This window comes from Cornus florida, unplaced genomic scaffold (genome assembly GCF_030987335.1).
Source record: "Cornus florida cultivar Cherokee Brave unplaced genomic scaffold, ASM3098733v1 CherokeeBrave_3.0.0_Hap2_Chr09, whole genome shotgun sequence".
In the NCBI taxonomy this organism is placed as follows: Eukaryota; Viridiplantae; Streptophyta; class Magnoliopsida; order Cornales; family Cornaceae; genus Cornus; species Cornus florida.
The window spans coordinates 84,578,593-84,598,321 of NW_026775579.1; the positions used below are offsets into that span (position 1 = coordinate 84,578,593).

The window sequence follows — 19,729 nt, forward strand, 5'->3', positions numbered from 1 at the left end:
TTTTTTTTTTTTTTTGTCAGAATAATTTGAACCCCAAGAAGGATTGTGGATAAATTAAAAAAAAATTAACAACTTATTTTATAAAAACATCCCCACAAAATGGCGCAAGTAATCTGAATTTCTTCACAAAACGAAAGAAGGCCGGCCATGCATCTTCTGCTAAAACATCTTCAAGGAGTCACGCTTGGGAGCTTGCACGATCCATGGCCTACAAAATAATCATTATTGAAAAAAATATATATATCAGTAGTTTGATAATGATAATACACAATTATTGTCATAATTCGTATGTTACAAGCTGTTAGGTGTTTTCAGTGTAATTCAAGACAGTACATAATATTTTGCCTTGCATGAATAAATTAAGGATAATTTTTGAATGTTTTTCTAACAATGGATATAAAATAAGACATGATGGCATAAGATTTTTATTTATTAATATTTATTTTTCATGTGAAATGCTGAATGAGTGAACCTATACCAAAAACCTGGGTTATTTTTATTGTTATTTGTTATTATATATGTGTGTGTGTGTGTGTCTCATATTTGTGTTCTTGAGACTGCCTATTCATCTTAACAACTATATTTTCCTATGAATTTGTTATCTGAACTTACTTGGGTCCGTGGTGGTTTGAACTGCGAGGCCATTGAAGTGGCAAGAGGCTCCAATGCTCCGAAACTTGGCCCAATACGAGCTAAAAGCATAGCCTGCATGAGCCATCACTGAGAGAGGCTCATAGCACTCCTTCCCGGGTTTAATGGCATCACAAGTCCCATTACCCTGACCACAAGCAAAATCTAACGCAGACTGGAGCTCCACTACATCCGCACCACTCCCCGGAACACACCATAGCTTCTCCGGCTCCGGGTCCCTTAGGTAGTCCGACTCCGACCGCTTCCCGGTAAGGTCTAACTCATAATTTGCCCTTCCATTTGGTTGCACCAGCCCCCAGTGTCGCTCTGTCCCTGGACCACTTTTTTGGTTCTCATCATACAACGCAAATATGAATGTTGGTGTGACGGAACCAGGCCGAGCCGGGGTCCCAATTGGTGGTGTTGCAGTCATTTTCCGGACTAAGTTCCGGTTGTAAGTAGCTGCATTGTACATGTTTGCTCCCGGTTGATCAATGTCTCCTCCATTAGGCCACCCCGTCTCGGCTATAGCAATCCTCATATTGTCATACCCCATTTTAGCCATGGCGAAAACCACAGAGTCCAGCATTTGGTCTAAGAGGTTGGTATAAGTCAATCCGGTACCGGGGTCCGTGTACGTCAGGTTACCGGCATTTAACAAGGCGAAGTCAAGGTTGATGTTGGACGGGTCCGCGGACCAAGGAAAGTAAGGGTACACATCTATGAAAAAGAACGAATTAGTCCGGTTCAAGAAGTGTAGTAACGGTGCAATAACCAATTCCGTTACGTCCCACCTAAATACCCCATTTGAAGGTGGAAATGTTCCTTCCATAATGTCCATTGCCAATGGGGTCCCAACTTTGATGTTCCAAATGTTGTGGGCTGTCACTGCCTTCTCAATTTTTTCCATTGCCGGCACAAGATCGTGCCATTTTTGGCGATCACTCTCCGAGTTGTAGCTGAGGACTTCATTTCCGACAAGTATGGACCTGATCTTGGTGTTGGGATAGTAAGGAAGGACATTGTCATGTACCCATTGGTCTGCTAAAGCTTGGCTTGAAGCAATGTTTGATATTTGTTCATTTGTGACCATGACCGAGACACAAAGCTTTGTCCCGGATAGCAATCTTAGTATTTCAGGGTTGGCGTCGTAGAGCTTGATGCCACCGGCTTTCATGGTTTTGAGGAGCTGAATGGACTGGTATGGAGATGGCAAGTTGTCCCCTAGACGCCCATAGTTTACACCCATACGGCTAGAAGAGGCTGCATCTGTCAAATTAAGGAAGTTAAAGAAGGGTTAGTACTAAAAATCGATAACATGCGGATCACAGAGCTAGCGAGGTTGAGTGTTCGACCACTGTTAGAGACAATATCGTGGAGTATATATGGTTCATTTGCTTGAATTGTTTAAAAAAAAAAAAAAACTTACATGATAAAGCAAGTAGGGAAGATAAAAAGAGATCAAAACAACAGTCGAACAATGTTAGGGACAATATTATAAGATGTAGCGTAAAAAAATAAAAACTTACATGATAAAGCAAGCAGAGAAGATAAAATGAGAGCAAAACAACACATCTTGGTTGCTTTGTGTTTGTCCATTTCATAAGAATGCAGGAGAGTAGTGTTAGCTATGTTTTATGAGGGGGGGAGAGAGAGATGAGAGAGTAGTTAATGTTTGTTGTGTGTGTAGAAATTAAGGGAAGATGATGGATTATATATATAGTTGAGAATGTTAAGGAAGTGATGGAACTGTTCAACTACCAGACATAAAAGGCCTTAAACAACCCAATGATCTTTGTGAGAGTTTGATTAAGAAAGCAGGATTTAATAGTTGATTGTGTTGCAAGAAAATGAAAGGAAATGAGACATACATTTAAGTAGTGAAGTAATGATATATTAAGGAAATGTGACAAAGATGACTTAGAAGGATGGGACATTGGCCTTCTTTGGTTCGATCTTTTTTGTCTGAAATTTCTATTGAAATACAAAGAAGATTGTGAAGGTGAGAAGCGGTTTCAATTTCATGAATTGGGGAGAGGCTTTGCCTGAGAGACAAACTGCACTAGTAAAATGGTCTCATACCTTGTTTGTGACAAGAAACCTGAATCCTTTGTCACTAGAATTCCCTCTTCTTTTCTTTCTTTTTTTTTTTTTTTTTTTTTTTTTTTTTTTTTCGCCGACACGGAATCTCAGTCTTGAATTTTAAACTTTCTACTAAATTTTTTAAATTCATGTAATCAATTCAGTGCTCCTAAACATGGTATAATTTTGTTACAAATCAAAATCGAAAAACACATATTTTATTTAAGAATGTAATACAATTAATTGCTTTGAGAATGAAATATCCATTTAATTTGAGAATGCAAAAATTATCAATTTTTGAAGAAGTGACGGGTATTACTTTGTCAAAGCAGTTAGTGTTATATGAAATAAACACACATATTTTACTTCACGAATGTAACACAATTAATTGCTTGGAGAATGAATTATCCATTTAATTTAAGAATACAAAATTTATTTATTTTTGAAGTGAGCAAGTATTGCATTGTCAAAGCAATTAGTGTTATTATTATTATTTTTTTTAAAAAAGGCACACCCATTTTACAACAAGAATGTAACACAAATAAAAAAATATATAAGAGTTAGGCCCATTTAAACAATGATTCCATTCAAATCACACAAAGGCAGAGAGGCCCATTCAAGACCAAGTTTAGACCAAGCAACAAATAGCCCAAGAGCATATGCCCAAATCAAATACGGTTTCCTTTGCAATCGTTAGAGAAGGCGCTATACATTTTCGTACATGTGTAATATAGTTCAGCTGGTATGAATGCATATTGGACTGAATCTCACCTCCTTCGACAACTCCAACTCTGTAGCAGACGACGAACCCCATTTCAAGGCAAGAAATTTCATGCCCATATCATCAAAATGGGCATAGAACAATCTGTTCCATATTTCAACGATCTCTTAAACATGTATGGGAAGTGCGGTCTCATAGAAGACGCCAATCAACTGTTCGACGAAATATCCCAAAGGGACTTAGTTTCATGGGCTTCAATTCTCACTGCTCACAACCAAGCCAACCTACCGCACCGTACCCTCTCCATCTTCCCCAACATGTTATCTCTTGATGGGTTGCAGCCAGACCACTTCGTCTTCGCTAGCCTCACGAAAGCTTGTGCTAGCTTAGGCTCTTTAAGAATAGGCAAGCAGGTGCATGCCCGCTTTGTCTTGTCGCCATTTTCGGATGATGATGTTGTTAAGTCATCACTTGTTGATATGTACGTGAAAGGTGGATTGCCTGATGATGCGCGTTTGGTTTTTGATTCAATTGGTTGGAGAAATTCGATTTCTTGGACTGCTATGATTTCTGGGTATGCTCGAAATGGACGGAAATCAGAAGCTGTTGAACTCTTACGAAGTATGCCGGAGAAGAATTTATTTTCTTGGACTGCTTTGATATCTGGGTTGGTACAGTGTGGACACTGGATTGATGCATTTAAACTGTTTATTGAAATGAGAAGAGAAGGGGTTTATATTGCAGACCCGTTTATTCTTTCTACTGTTGTTGGAGCTTCTGCTAATTTAGCGGCGTTGGAACTTGGAAAGCAAATCCATTGCTTAGTTGTAGCTCTTGGTTATGAATCTAGCTTATTTGTTAGCAATGGGCTGGTTGATATGTATGCGAAATGTAGTGATGTGATGGTGGCAAAGAACATTTTTGATACTATGTGCCAAAGGGATGTAGTTTCTTGGACTTCTATTATAGTTGGGATGGCTCAACATGGGCGAGCGGAGGATGCATTGTCGCTGTATGATGAGATGATTTTGACTGGACTAAAGCCAAATGAAGTGACGTTCGTTGGATTGATTTATGCTTGCAGCCATGTCGGGTTAGTTAGCAAAGGGCGTGGTCTTTTTAAATCCATGGTTGATGATTATGGATTAAGTCCTTCCCTGCAGCATTATACATGCGTATTGGATCTTTTCAGTCGGTCAGGGCACCTTGATGAGGCCGAGAATCTTCTCAATACAATGCCATTCAAGCCTGATGAAGCTTCTTGGGCTGCTCTCTTATGTGCTTGTAAGCGCCACGGAAATACCCAAATGGGAATTAGGATTGCTAATCATCTATTGAACATAGAGCCAGTAGAGCCTTCAACCTATATACTGCTGTCCAATACATATGCTGGTGCTGCTATGTGGGAAAATGTGTCTAAAGTGAGGAAGTTGATGGCAAGCATGGAATTCAGGAGGGAACCTGGTTACAGTTGCATTGACTTAGGAAAGGAGAGCCAGGTCTTTTGCGCCGGGGAGATATATCATACCATGAAGGATGAAATTTTTGGTTTGCTTAAGGAGTTGGATGTAGAGATGAGGAAAAGAGGTTATGTTCCTGATACCAGTTCAGTTTTACATGACATGGAGGAGCATGAGAAAGAAAAACAGCTCTTTTGGCATAGTGAGAGGCTGGCTGTGGCTTATGGACTGCTTAAGGCTGTTCCTGGGACAGTTCTACGGATAGTGAAAAATCTCCGTGTTTGTGGAGATTGCCATACTGTCCTGAAGTTCATCTCAAGCATCGTGGAAAGGGAAATTATTGTCCGGGATGCAAGCAGGTTTCATCACTTTAAGGATGGAAGATGTTCATGTTGTGATTTTTGGTGATGGTGCTATTTCGATTGTGAATAGCGTTATTTCTTTATGCTTCTGCCATGTATTGGCAATTGATTCGAGATCCTAACTTCAAGGATGTTTTATGCTCCATTCAGGTGATTAGTTACAAAATACTACAGCTTTATATTACCTTTAATGTTGATGATATGTTGTTGAGTTAGAGGCTTTGAGAAGTGGCCGATACCATTATGTGATGCAGCTCTTTTATGGGCCAAAGTATCGGTGAAAATATAAACCATAGGACAACACTGTTGCAGTCAAAATAATATTTTTATTTTTATTATTATTATTATTATTTTTTTTGTGGGATATGAGTTTCATCTGTACATGCAGTTAAAAAGTTTGCAGAGATAGTATTTGCAATTTTTTATTTTTCTCCATTTTGTATAAACTTTCTGTTGAGTTTTGTTGAATTTACGGAACTGTTTGCCCTTTTTTTTTTATTATTTTTTTTAATTTACAAATTAGTAAAAACCTAAAACTAGTTTTGTTTTTTGTTATTTTTTATTTTTTTTTATTGGGTTAGTTTTTCCTCATCTGAACTTTTGGGAGAACAGAGAACTCATCTTCGGTTTGCTAGTGTTTCAGTTTCACTGTATACAAGGAGGTCATAATACATAGAACAGAACATTACATAAATGTTTCCTTTCGGGGCAAAGAAAAATGAGATGTATCTTAGATCTATGGACTCCAAAATGTTGGAATATAGCTGCTCATATTGATCTATTGACTATTAATCATTAGACATCCTCATAGCTGCTCATATTGATCTATTGACTATTAATCATTAGACATCCTCATGCATCTTCGTCTCTTTTGTTACTCAAATTTAGAGTCATCCATCTTCAAGATGTGAGCATTACTGTTTAGTATTTTTTGGGCCTTAAAAAAAATAAATAAAAACCACTTTTGGTTATGGAAAATGATATTCAGGCGGAAGACTTCCGAACACTTTGCATCCATGGGATGCAAAGTGCTAGGATCCACTCTGGGTCCCATCACGTGCATCCTATGGATGCAAAACGTTCAGCCACTGAAGTCTTCGGCTCTCATGGAGTAGTCCTTTGGTTATATAAGAGCCTTTGCTCCTTAATCAGATCAGCAAATAATCTCCTGGTTTGACATGTGAGGGATCAGAATAATAAGTAGACCAAAGAAGGATATTCCACTCTCTTTCCCCATGTTTTTATCAAAAAAGCAGTTGCCCTGGAATAAAATTCCAATAATTCAATGTGAAAATTTTGGTACGTTGATAAAAGAACTGGCTGTGCGAGAAGATGTTTTCGATTCTGAGAGTAGCCACTCTGTGCAAAAGAATGCCAAAAGTTAGGTCTATCTTTAGTCTTCCCCCCCCCCCATCCGTGTAGTCAAGATTAGCACAGCATGATGGCCTTTTGTCACCATGTGCCGAGGTTCCCTTTAGCATTGATTAATACACATAATCAATGGGCTTGACCTTTTAGTTTTATCTTACCAATTTTTCTGAGTTCATTTTAGGAAAATGTCATACCAATTTTTCTGTGTTGGATATATATAGTCTTCAAATCATTTCAAATGTTGGTTTCTTTTGTTTAGAAACTGGCCCTTAGGACTATAACAATTTACTTCACCTAGTGATTAGTGAATGAATCCGAAGACTTCTTTTTAAGTGTCCCTGGCAGCACTTTCTCTTTTATCAAGAAATGAAATATTTTCCCTATATTTTTAATTTATACAGGAACAGGAATTGAGAAGCCTGACTACCATGCAACAATTGATGTTGATCCAAGCTCACATACTTATTCAAAGGTGATCCACGGGTTGGCTATGTCTAATAAGGTGATCCACGGGTTGGCTATGCCTAATACATGCATACATGTATTCTATGATTATATAGTGGCTTTGTCAAAATTTTCCTTTTTTCTCCTCAAGAAAAACAGAATCCTTTATTTTTATTTTTTATTTATTTTTGTCATTTTTATAAAGTTATGATGTGTCAACAAACAATCATTTAGTTCCTATTTTGCTAATAATCAGTTTTTGAACTTTATGTAATAAAGTTGAGTGGCATTACTGCAATACTTGAATTTCAGTATAATTTTTTAAATGCAGAAAAAGCCATGGTACTCTACTTCACCATCCATTCATTTAGAGTGAAAATTGGATCATTTATGTAAATGAAATCATCCGTCAAGGAAACAGGGATTTTGGAAAGTTTGTTTTGTTTAAAATTTGATCTGACTAGTAATGGTGCTTGCCTAAAGCACCATTACAAATTAATGATGCTCTATAAATTTTTTATTTTTTATTTTTTATTTTCCATTTGTGTTGATGATTCTATTTTCTTTGTTTGTTCATCAAAGAGGATCAATTTGTGCCGGTAAATGAAGGGGATCAATTCGTGCCTATAAATGCTATCGATACAGAATATGGAATGGATCTGTTATCATGGAATGTCTAAACTTTGCCTCTTTATTTTAAAACTGTTCTGTGACTTCCGTCAGCTATAATTTCTAATTCAGATGGCTCATCAACTTGAGAAAAACAAAATTCAGTACTTTAGGATAAATTTCAGACAACTAAAAAAATTCAAGCATACTGAGCATCATTACCACTGTTAATTCTTTCAGATCTGGTCACATATATGCAATTGATACACTCAAAAATCCAATGGCTCCCGCTTTGCATAAAGTAGTTGAACCTGAAGATATTTTTTACAGAAGACTGGATTAGCATATCCACACATATCTCACTGCCTTGCATCTGGTGATTTGACGGTGTCTTGCCTTGGAGATAAATATGGAAATGCCTGAGGGGAATGGGTTTCTTCTGCTTGACTAGGAGTTTAATGTGAAAGGAAGGTACTATTGATCGTTGTTTGATTTATTAGTGAAATACACCTTGTTTGCGTAATACTTAAGCACATGACAATATTCTGGTACAATGTCAATTGCCATCTTTACATTCACTCTTTTTGATTTATTTTGTTTGAAAATAGCATTTTAAAATAAATGGATTTGAAAATATCATATTTTGTCAGTAATATTTCAAGAGTTCGAGCATAGGACTTTCAGATAGTGGTCGAACATAGTCTTTTAGATCACTCTTCCTCATAAATGATTGTTATAATTACGAGGAACTGAACATGATTTATAAAAGATCATTTGAGCACTTACCTAGGATGGAGTCAGCTACATACATGGTTTGTAAAGATCCAAAAATTGTAATCGCGTGAGCAGACAAGCTCATTATCTGCAAATTGGGTTATATATTGAACTTAAATTTTTTTTTTTATTCGTACTAGATGGGAAAAACCGGGGCATGGTCCGCTTTTTGGGTATGATTTCTGGTACCAACCCCAACACAAGACCATGACACGCACATCATGGGGAGCCTCAGCAGCTTTCACCCAAGGTTTCAACCTTCAGCATGTTTCCGTACTGTCCTGAAGTTCATCTCAAGCATTGTGGAAAGGGAAATTATTGTCCGGGATGCAAGCAGGTTTCATCTCTTTATGGATGGAAGATGTTCATGCTGTGATTTTTGGTGATGTTGCAATTTCGATTGTGTATATTGTATTTCTTTTCTCTTCTGCCATGTATTGGCAATTGATTCGAGATCCTAACTTCAAGGACGTTTTATGCTCCATTCAGGTGATTAGTTACAAAATACTACAGTTTTATGTTACCTTCAACATTGATGATATGTTGTTGAGTTAGAGGCTTTTAGAAGTGGCTGGTACCATTATGTGATGCAGCTCTTGTATGGGCCAATTTATTGGTAAAAATATAAACCATAGGACAACACTGTTGCAGTCATATTAACAAACTAAGTTGGAGCATATTTATAAAACTTCCTATAGTTATTTTTAATTTTATTGCCTATTCTCTTTATTAGTGTCCAGGCTCAAAAAACTAATTTTCAATTTTATTTTTTATTTTTTGGTCCTTTGACTTTTTTGTAATCTTTCAACAGGTAAGGATTGATGGAATTGACAAACAGCTAGTGAGGCCAGGCAGTCTCATTCATTGCAAGGCTGGTTGATTTATAGGAGTACTGCTCTCAGAAACATTTGAATACTTGGATGGTCTCCGAAACAATCAATCATACTAGCCTGCATTTCCTTCTACAATGCAGACTGCATTTCCTCTTCACTATCTCTTTATACATCCAGACTGATTCATCCAGCTTTGCTTCTGCACCTTCTGGGATCAGACTCGATGAAAAATGTCGCGGTCGCCTTCCATGCCTCCTTTCCGATACCATTGCCGCTTGCAAGACAGGTTAAGTGTCTTCTGTGGTGGCAGCCTCATTACTTTCTAACTAACTATGATGGGTGACATCGATTTATTGCTAAGTCGAACTAGGAATAACCTGTAGTTCTTCAGGATGTTCCCTCAGCATTTGGATAGTTTGCTTCGAGGTATGTCATCCAGTTTTGTGCCTTCAAGATGAACAACTATTGATATATTAGGGATGAAAATGGGGTGGGTTTGAACGGGTTTCGGGAAAGGAAAAGAAAAAGACAATACTTGCATACATATTCAATAGGTGTTTCTTTCAGACCGCTAATATGATACAATCGTGTACTGTCTTTAATTATAAAATTGAGAAAATAATAAATAAAGAAAAATGAGAGGAGGGTGAATGTAGAATGTGATTTACCATAAAGAATATATTTTATTTATTTATTTATCTATTTTTATTTTGTAATTAAAGACAATGTTATTTGTGATTGCACCGTAGTAGGTTGTAAGGAAGCAGCTACTCCACAGCTCAGTAGACATGTATTGTACAAAGAATTTTGTAAAAGGACCCTTCCAAATATAATATTGTTTTAAAGCATGGGCACTTCTAAAAAATTTATAAATATTGGATAGGTACTAAGCTGCTTTGGGCATATTTTATTTGAATTCAATCTCCTCGATCTTCAATGAATTGACATGTATTTTTATATGCAGTCATGAAGAATTGAAGATGATGAACATATGAGTTGTATATGTTGATATTGATTGATTGTATATCAGTTTATGTATATGTTTTTTAAAAAATAATAATATTATTTTAAGGTGTGGTCGAATTTTTTTCCATTATTTGGTATTTGTTTAATGCAAAGTGCCTCTAGTCCCAAGGTGTCATTAGCATTCAAAAGCCTTATAATTTATAAAACAATATCTCAGATCAATCATCCCACCCACTCTCTTTTACCAACCTTTGATTCTCCTTTATCTAGAGCAATGCAAGCTATTGTAGCCCTGTAGGGCCAACTTCATAATAATTATCGTCTGTTCTTTTTCATATTGATATATTTTGAACAAAAAAGTTACTGTCAAAATGTTAAAATAACCTCACTCTTATAATAAAATTAGAATAATATTTTGAATTTATAATATTATCACCACCGCTGATATGGATCAATAATAAATTAATATATAAATTTTAATTATTAAATCAAATATGATAGGTAGATATTTACTTACCAAATCAAAAATAGTAATTTAATTATTATATTTGATTTGATAATTAAAATAAAAAGTGTTCATTTATTATTGGTTCACATTAGACACGTATCAAAATAAAATATGATTGATTCTTGTGATATTAGAATTTTGATATTAAATTTTTAAAATAAAATATGATTGATTCTCGTGATTTATTAGAATTTGGATATTAAATTTTCAGATCAAAAAATAGAAAACACAGGAGAAATTATTGCATAATTTTGTGCTAATTATTAAAACTTTCCGTGCTTTTTGGGGAAATAATAATGATATTTTAGTGGATCTTTATGTTTCCTTTCCTAGTAGTACCGGTTTAAAAGTCCGCCAATAAAATCCCGCCACGTCACCAACAAAATAATCGTCCGGCGTATAGATCCTTTGTGTCGCTATCATAACCGTCCGATTGATAGGACTGTTGTATACGCTACAAGCGTTATTACCGATACATCCCCCCTGGACATATATAAAATGTAGTTTTTGAACATATAATATAATTGCGCCCACATGCACACAGCGTGACTTTTACAGAAATGTGCCATTACACGACAATGTCAGTTATTCAGGATAACACCTGGCTTCTTCGATAAAAAGCAGTAGTTCTCCAGCTTTCAGAGTGAGTGTGTGAGAGAGGATCTGAATTTGCCATTGTAGAGAGAGAAATTGAAGAGAGAGAGAGAGAGAGGAGATGGGTACGGATGTGGTTGTGATGCAACATGGTTCGAATGAGGTGAAACCAGGTGTGGACCATGGTTGCTGCAAGAAGGGACCTGGGTACGCCACTCCACTCGAGGCCATGTCTAAAGGCCCAAGAGAATCCCTCATCTATGTCACATGTGTCTACTCAGGTACCTTTTAATTTCTTCTCTCAATTATTTCTATTTGATTCTAAAATTGTGATCATGTTTTATAATTTTTTTTTCCCGTTTTGTATTTATAATGTTAAATTTAGTTCTTGAATTGAATCATTTTAATTGGGTTCAATATTCAGCGCATGTCTAATACATCTGTACAGATGACCTTTTTTTTTTTTTTTTTTGTGGTGGGGATATGAGTTTCATCTGTACATGCAGTAAAAAGTTTGCAGACAGAGTATTTGCAATTTTTTATTTTTCTCCATTTTGTATAAATTTTCTGTTGAGTTTTGTTGAATTTACGGAATTGCTTGCCTTTTTTTTTTTTTCACAAATTAGTAAAAAACTAATACTTTTTTTTTTTTTTTTTGGGTTAGTTTTTCCTCATCTGAACTTTTGGGAGAACAGAGAACTCATCATTTTTACACACCATGATAGCATCTTTGGTTTGCTAGTGTTTCAATTTCACTGTATACAAGGAGGTCATAACAACATTACATAAGTGTTTCCTTTCTGGACAAAGAAAAATGAGATGTATCTTAGATCTATGAACTCCAAAATGTTGGAATATAGCTGCTCATATCGATCTATTGACTATTAATCAGTAGACGATCAACATGCATCTTCGTGTCGTTTGTTGCTCAAATTTAGAATCATCCATCTTCAAGATGTGAGCATTATCACTTTTTAGAGGCCTTAAAAAAATAAATAAAAACCACTTTTGGTTATGGAAAAAGATATCCAGGCAGAAGACTTCCAAACAATTTGCATCCATGGGATGCAAAGTGCTGGGACCCACTCTGGGTCCCATCAAGTGCATCCTATGATGCAAAACCTTCAGCCGCTGAAGTCTTCGGCTCTCATGGAGTGGTCCTTTGGTTATATAAGAGACTTAGCTCCTTAATCAGATCAGCAAAGAATCTCGTGGTTTGACATGTGAGGGATCAGAATAATAAAGAAGTATATTCCACTCATGTTTTGATCAAAAAAGCATTTGCCCTGGAATAAAATTCCAATAATTCAATGTCAAAATTTTGGTACGATGATGAAAGAACTGGCTGACAAATTCCAGAAGATGTTTTCGATTTTGAGAGTAGTCACTCTATGCAAAAGAATGCCAAAAGTTAGGTCTATCTCTGGTCTTCCCCTCCCACCATCCGTGTAGTCAAGACTAGCACAGCATGATGGCCTTTTTGTCACCACGTGCCGACGTTCCCTTTAGCATTGATTAATACACATAATGAATGGGCTTGACCTTTTAGTTTTATCTTACCAATTTTTCTGAGTTCATTTTAGGAAAATGCTTGGTGTTCGGATTTGTGCACCGTCTGATGTGTCAAGGATCATATATAGTCTTCAAATCATTTCAAATGTTGGTTTCTTTTGTTTAGATACTGGCCCTTAGGACTATAACAATTTACTTCACCTAGTGATTAGTGAATGAATCCGAAGACTTTTTTTGAGTGTCCCTGGCAGCACTTTTTCTTCTATCATGAAGTGAAATATTTTTCGTATTTTTTTAATTTATACAGGAACAGGAATTGAGAAGCCTGACTACCTTGCAACAATTGATGTTGATCCAAGCTCACATACTTATTCAAAGGTGATCCACAGGTTGCCTATGCCTAATATAGGTGATGAACTACATCATACTGGGTGGAATGCCTGTAGTTCTTGCCACGGAGATCCGTCAGCAGCCCGTCGTTATCTTGTCCTTCCTTCGCTAATGTAAGAAGCTAGATCTTTATGTCGCTTTCCATGCTAACATTTTTTGGGTTTACTGTTAACCATAGTATAGTAACTACTATAAAATTTATAAATAAAAATAAATAATAAAAAATTAGTTTATCTTCTGACTCTGTTGAAATTTGAATTTGTATTTTGGATGGTTTTCAAATGCTTGTATATGCTGCGACCATCTTTCACCCTTTAGGCAATTCTAATAAGTTTATTTTTATGAACATAAAACTCGTCGGAAGCACCCTTAACTTCAATGTATCAATGAAAATGGTTGACAAGGCCACAAGGGCCCTTTTACATTCTACTGTAGCAGAATCGTTCTGCATTATAGATCAATGGACGTTGTTCAGTCCACTCAGATAAGTAGAATGCAGAGTTAATGATCAAATATTCTAATCTATATTTGTTCTTTGATTTGTATTCTATGAGTATATAGTGGCTTTGTCAAAATTTTCCTTTTTTCTCCCCAAGAAAAACAGAATCCTTTGTTTTATTTTTTATTTTTTATTGTCATTTTTATAAAGTTATGATGTGTCAACAAAACAATCATTTAGTTCCTATTTTGCTAATAATCAGTTTTTGGACTTTATGTAATAAAGTTTAGTGGCATTAGAGTGAAAATTGGACCTTTTATGCAAATGAAATCATTCATTAAGGGAACATAGCTTTTGGAAAAGTTTGTTTTGTTTAAAATTTGATCAGACTTGTAATGGTGCTTGCCTAATGCACCATTACACATTAATTTAAATTTTTTTTGTTTAAAAATTTATTTATTTTCCCATTTGTGTTGATGATTCTATTTTCTCTGTTTGTTCATCAAAGAGGATCAGTTTGTGCCTTTAAATGAAGGGGATCAATTTGTGTCTATAAATGCTACCGATACACAATATGAAGTGGATCTGTAATCATGGAATGTCTAAACTTTACCTTATTATCTTTGAACTGTTCTGTGACTTCCATATAATTTCTAATTCAGATGGCTCATCAACTTGAGAAAAACAAAATTCAGTACTTTAGGATAAATTTCAGACAACTAAAAAAATTCAAGCATACTGAGCATCATTACCACTATTAATTCTTTCAGATCTGGTCGCATATATGCAATTGATACACTCAAAAATCCAAGGTCTCCCGCTTTGCATAAAGTAGTTGAACCTGAAGATATTTTACAGAAGACTGGATTAGCATATCCACACACATCTCACTGCCTTGCATCTGGTGATTTGATGGTGTCATGCCTTGGAGATAAAGATGGAAATGCCGAGGGGAATGGGTTTCTTCTGCTTGACTCAGAGTTTAATGTGAAAGGAAGGTACTATTGCTCGTTGTTTGATTTATTACTGAAATACACCTTGTTTGCATATTACTTAAGCACATGACAGTATGCCGACATGTCTATTCTGTTACAATGTCAATTGCCATCTTTACATTCACTCTTTTTGATTTATTTTGTTTGAAAATAGCATTTTAAAATAAATGGATTTGAAAATATCATATTTTGTCAATAAGATTTTAAGAGTTTGAGCATAGGACTTTCAGATAGTGGTCGAACATAGTTTTTTAGATCACTCTTCCTCATAAATGATTGCTATAATTATGAAGAACTGAACATGATTTATAAAAGATCATTTGAGCACTTACCTAGGATGGAGTCAGCTACATTACATGGTTTGTAAAGATCCAAAAACTGTAATCGCGTGAGCAGACAAACTCATTATCTGCAAATTGGGTTATATATAGAACTGAAAAGTTTTTTTTTATTCGTACTAGATGGGAAAAACCGGGGCATAGTCCGCTTTTTGGGTATGATTTCTGGTACCAACCCCAACACAAGACCATGATAAGCACATCATGGGGAGCCCCGGCAGCTTTCACCCAAGGTTTCAACCTTCAGCATGTTTCCGATGGTCTTTACGGGCGCCATTTGCATATCTACAACTGGCCTGATGGTGAACTAAAACAGACATTGGATCTTGGAAATACAGGGCTCCTACCCTTGGAGGTCAGTTTAGGAAACTTCATCCGTAGCCTCTTTCTTTGTCGTTTCAAACTTCAAAGTGGCAGTTTTATGATGATCTTTTTTATAATATTTGCTATCATCATTGAGACATTTTGCATTGCTTCCATCATATTTATGTCATTTGCACTCGTTTGCAGATAAGATTTCTGCATGATCCAACTGAAAGTACAGGGTTTGTTGGGTGTGCCTTAACTAGCAACATGGTGAGATTCTTCAAGAACCCTGATGACTCATGGTCCCATGAGGTAAGCAGACACCATCGATCCACCTGGTTCACATTTTCTAAAGACACTTTTATCTAATATCCGGTAACTTTCAATTTAAAACACAGGTTGCAGTATCAGTGAAACCACTAAAGGTGCAAAACTGGATTCTTCCTGAAATGCCCGGACTTATAACTGATTTTCTGATGTCTCTTGATGACCGTTATCTCTACTTAGTGAACTGGCTTCATGGAGATGTCAGACAGTATAGCATCGAGGATCCTAAGAATCCCGTGCTGAAGGGCCAAGTATGGGTTGGAGGGCAGATTCAAAAAGGCAGCTCTGTACTGGCTGAAGCTGAAGATGGTTCGACGTACCAGTTTGATGTCCCAGAGATTCAGGTATGTATCATTTCCAGAGTTTAATTAGAAATTCAAGGCTCTCTTTATTCATTTCACTAGTACAATGTCATGGTATCACTTTCATCACTTGTGATAGAATAGGACATACCCTTGGCCAATTTAGACTTGTCTGAAGAATTATCGATGGGCTTCTTGTCTTTGTTTTAGGGAAATCGGTTGAGAGGAGGACCTCAGATGATACAATTGAGCTTAGATGGGAAGCGGCTCTACATTACAAACTCACTCTTCAGTACATGGGACCGTCAGTTTTATCCTGAACTCATGGAAAAAGGTTCCCACATGTTACAGCTTGATGTTGATACTGAGAAAGGTGGTCTTGCAATAAACCCTAACTTCTTCGTTGACTTCGCCTCCGAACCTGATGGTCCTTGCCTCGCCCACGAGATGAGATATCCAGGTGGTGACTGCACTTCGGACATATGGGTTTAATCAGAGCTTGAATCCTTTTTAAAATGGTCATGTTTAGCAATGAAAAAGGCATGTTTTGTCAGAAAACAATTTTATGTTTTGAGTTCTTGAGAACTATTTCTTTAGTGACAAACCAAGCAAGCCCTAGTTGAATGAAAACAATAAGGTATATATGTCAAGTATAGTGGCACTAGTTGATGGATGAAATAAAGGTACTCCTTGAACATACTACTGTAATAATATGAGCCTCTGATTTTAAATTTGCTGTTTAATTAAATTCTATAGGAACTAGAATTTGGAACTCAAAATTGGAGATTTGTCTATGGAAGAGCAGCTGCCATTTATATTTGACTGGCTACAGTGTGATTCAAAATTGTATTGGAGGCCATTTCTTAGTATTGGTCCTACTTATGCAGGGTGCTAGGAGAGGAAGACTGAAGAAAAACCTTATTTTCGCACCATTAACTTTTGGTGGTGAATGTTTTCGTATATTAACATAATTGAAAAACAGTTTTGTTATGTTTGGGAGCATCGAATTGGTGCCTTGATTTGGTATTGGAGGATTCTCCAATTCCAAATCAAAGGCAGTGCGGGCCAAACATAGCATTCCAGTTTTGAGATTGTAAGAGGATTTATGGTACGTGTGACTTGTGACGAGTGTGTGACATTTCTTAGGCAAACAAATATAGTTTTAACATATGAAAAAAAGATAAAATGACATTTCACAGGGAAGCAAAAGTAAGGGTAAATCCAGTGCATGAAGCCTTTCGCCATTGTAGGTCTAGGGGCAGTTTGGTGTACGTAGTCTTACGGAGAAATTGATTCTTTGTTTAAAGAATTCGTAACCTTCGAATCACAGTGAAACAGTTTGGTGTACGTAGTCTTACGGAGAGATTGATTCTTTGTTTAAAGAGCTCGGTAACCTTTAAATGATAATGAAGCAACCTTATTGTTGTATTAAGATAATTAATTTTTTTTTTTTTTTTTCAAAAATAATAATTCAACATTAGCACCTATGTTTCATAACGGTTTGGTATACGTAGTCTTACCTTCGCATGTGGAGAGATTGATTCTTTGTTTAAAGAACTCGTAATCTTCTGATCACAATGAAACATCCTTATTATTGTAGCAAGATAATTAATTATTTAATATTTCTAAAAAAATAATTCAACATTAGCACTAGGGGTGGCAAAATAGGTTAGGAACCATCAACCCGCCCATATCTGCCCGCCTTTTAATGGTTATGGGTGAACCATATTTAATTGAGGTGCAAGATGGGTTGGGTAATTTTTAACCACTTAATTTTAGGGTCAAGATGGGTTGAATATGGTTAACCATATTCAACCCATATTTCACCCATCACATAATAAACACACAACACATATCTATTTTATATTGCGCTCAACTCATTTCTCTCTCTAAAATTCTCTCTCTAAATCTATCTCTCTCTAAATCTATCTCTCATCAATCTCATTCCTCTAAGTTTCTCTCTCTAAAAATATCTTCTAAAAGAAATAAATAATTTAAAAAAATTTAAAAATAAAAAATTTTAAAAAATAATAAAATAAATTAAAAAATAAATAATTTTTTTTAAAAAATAAAAAAAGTAAAAATAAATAAATAAACTTTAAAAATATTACTTTTCCATCTCTTATTGCAATGAATATATTTTTCTTACTTTTTTCTATTTCTCCGAAATAAAGATCGGCAAGTAAAAAACAGAGAGTGCCAAATTTCTTAGTAGTACTCTTGGACCAGTGCCCAGATTTACCCACCTGGAGGAGCATTTAACAATCTAAAAATTTTAAAATCATGGCAACATGGGCTCAATGAACCAAGGATTGGGTAGTGACCCCCCTGTCTGACCACCATTTCAGTGGGGAGAGAATCAACAACACAATGCAAGCCACACCCACACCCACACCCAGACACACAGACAGAGAGAGAGAGAGAGAGAGAGAGAGAGAGAGTATAATCTGAGATTTTTTTTTTTTTTTTTTTTTTTTTTTTTTTTTTTTTTTTTTAAGTATGGACTCGTGAAAGGCGTAAGTGTTTATGCCCTCAACCCTGTTGTCACTTGTGGATTAAACAATTTTTTTTTTTTTTTTTTTTTTTTTCCAAATAAGTCCCAGAGACTCCACCTCCTCCATTAAATAAAAATTTACCTAAAAAATAATAAGTTAAAATTTAAAAATTAAATATATGTATATATAATTAAAAATAATAATTAATGGGTCTACGGGTTATAACGGGTTGACCCTGTCCATTTTTAACCCGTTCAGAACGGGTTAAATATGGGTCTTGACCCATCTTAACCCGTCCATTTTCAACCCAACCCAAACCCGACCCAACTCGTCCATTTACCACCCCTAATTAGCACCTATGTTTCATGGTAGGTTTTTCACTCCGCAAAGTGAGGAATCACCTGTATTGCTTCAATATCGTTCAGGATGTGTTGCGTTTGGTCATATTATTAGCATAGGAGTAAGTAAATGAGGCTATATTCTTTTCTTCTATCTGAACCTATTTTTGGTCTCTCAATCTTATAGAAAAAGAAGTACCAATAAAAATGGTTTAACATTTCATGATCAATACTTCAATAGAAATTTCAAAATGAACTATAAAATATATTTATATGTGGAAAAAGTCAAAATGTTGATGTGAAAGTGTTGCTACTTTTGTTGACGTAAAATATTTTTTTTTTATATATATATTTTTTCTAAATGAAATATATAATTGTTTTTATTTTTATTTTTCGGTGTTTGGAAAAGGTTCAAGTCGAGATCGAGTATGACGTGAAAAATAATTTAACAAGTTTCAGTATTTTTTTTCTTCGTAAATATTTTACGACAATCAAATACTAAAATATAAAAAATATATATTTTACATCCAAACCAACGAAATAATATTGTTTAGATTTTATTTAAATAAAAAATAAAAGAGTGCATGAAATGGTAAAACATGGGCAATTTTTAATGAACTTCCTCAAATGAGTTAAATTTGTCAAGTGATTACTTTTCCAATGTTCAACCATCTTCCTTTGGTTGATAAAGTCGTTTTTCTTCAAACTTGATGATAACTTTTAATTGGCAAAGCCTTTGTCTTCCATATCAAGTCATGTGATCAAACAATGGTTGACTATCCCCAAACACTTCATTTTTTCAATAAAGATGGCACCACATGCTTGTTAAGTTTGGACATTATTCCCTAAGTTACGTCGATTTCAAGTATTCTGCATATTAAATTACTGAGTAACGTGACACATCACAAATCATATAAAATTCAATTTACAACA

General features: G+C 35.5%; 3 protein-coding genes across 5 annotated transcripts; 2 read left to right on the forward strand and 1 right to left on the reverse strand.

Annotated features, from left to right (window-relative positions):
- Positions 1–170: 170 nt before the first annotated feature.
- On the reverse strand, positions 171–2,205 carry LOC132273032 (probable glucan endo-1,3-beta-glucosidase A6). Its single transcript, XM_059774067.1, has 3 exons — positions 2,160–2,205; positions 613–1,899; positions 171–208 (listed from the first exon to the last, which is right to left on the reverse strand). The coding sequence occupies exons 1-3, from the start codon at positions 2,203–2,205 to the stop codon at positions 171–173; spliced, it is 1,371 nt and encodes a 456-aa protein (XP_059630050.1).
- Positions 2,206–3,348: 1,143 nt separating this feature from the next.
- Positions 3,349–10,361, forward strand: LOC132274797 (pentatricopeptide repeat-containing protein At4g14050, mitochondrial). 3 transcript variants are annotated; one of them, XR_009470513.1, is made up of 5 exons: positions 3,349–5,405; positions 7,028–7,128; positions 7,920–8,150; positions 8,594–8,942; positions 9,265–10,361. XR_009470513.1 is itself a non-coding variant. In XM_059776128.1 (1 exon), the coding sequence occupies exon 1, from the start codon at positions 3,457–3,459 to the stop codon at positions 5,299–5,301; it is 1,845 nt and encodes a 614-aa protein (XP_059632111.1). In that variant the 5' UTR covers positions 3,349–3,456; the 3' UTR covers positions 5,302–5,621. The 3 variants fall into 3 exon arrangements, 1 of the variants encoding a protein (XP_059632111.1); XR_009470514.1 differs by lacking the exon at positions 7,028–7,128; XM_059776128.1 differs by lacking the exons at positions 7,028–7,128; positions 7,920–8,150; positions 8,594–8,942; positions 9,265–10,361 and having other exon boundaries at positions 3,349–5,621.
- Positions 10,362–11,295: 934 nt separating this feature from the next.
- On the forward strand, positions 11,296–16,694 carry LOC132274798 (selenium-binding protein 2-like). The gene is made up of 7 exons (XM_059776129.1): positions 11,296–11,635; positions 13,174–13,369; positions 14,466–14,693; positions 15,152–15,383; positions 15,539–15,646; positions 15,733–16,005; positions 16,174–16,694. Exons 1-7 carry the CDS (start codon positions 11,476–11,478, stop codon positions 16,453–16,455), a joined length of 1,479 nt encoding a protein of 492 aa, XP_059632112.1. The 5' UTR covers positions 11,296–11,475; the 3' UTR covers positions 16,456–16,694.
- The last annotated feature ends 3,035 nt before the right edge of the window (positions 16,695–19,729 follow it).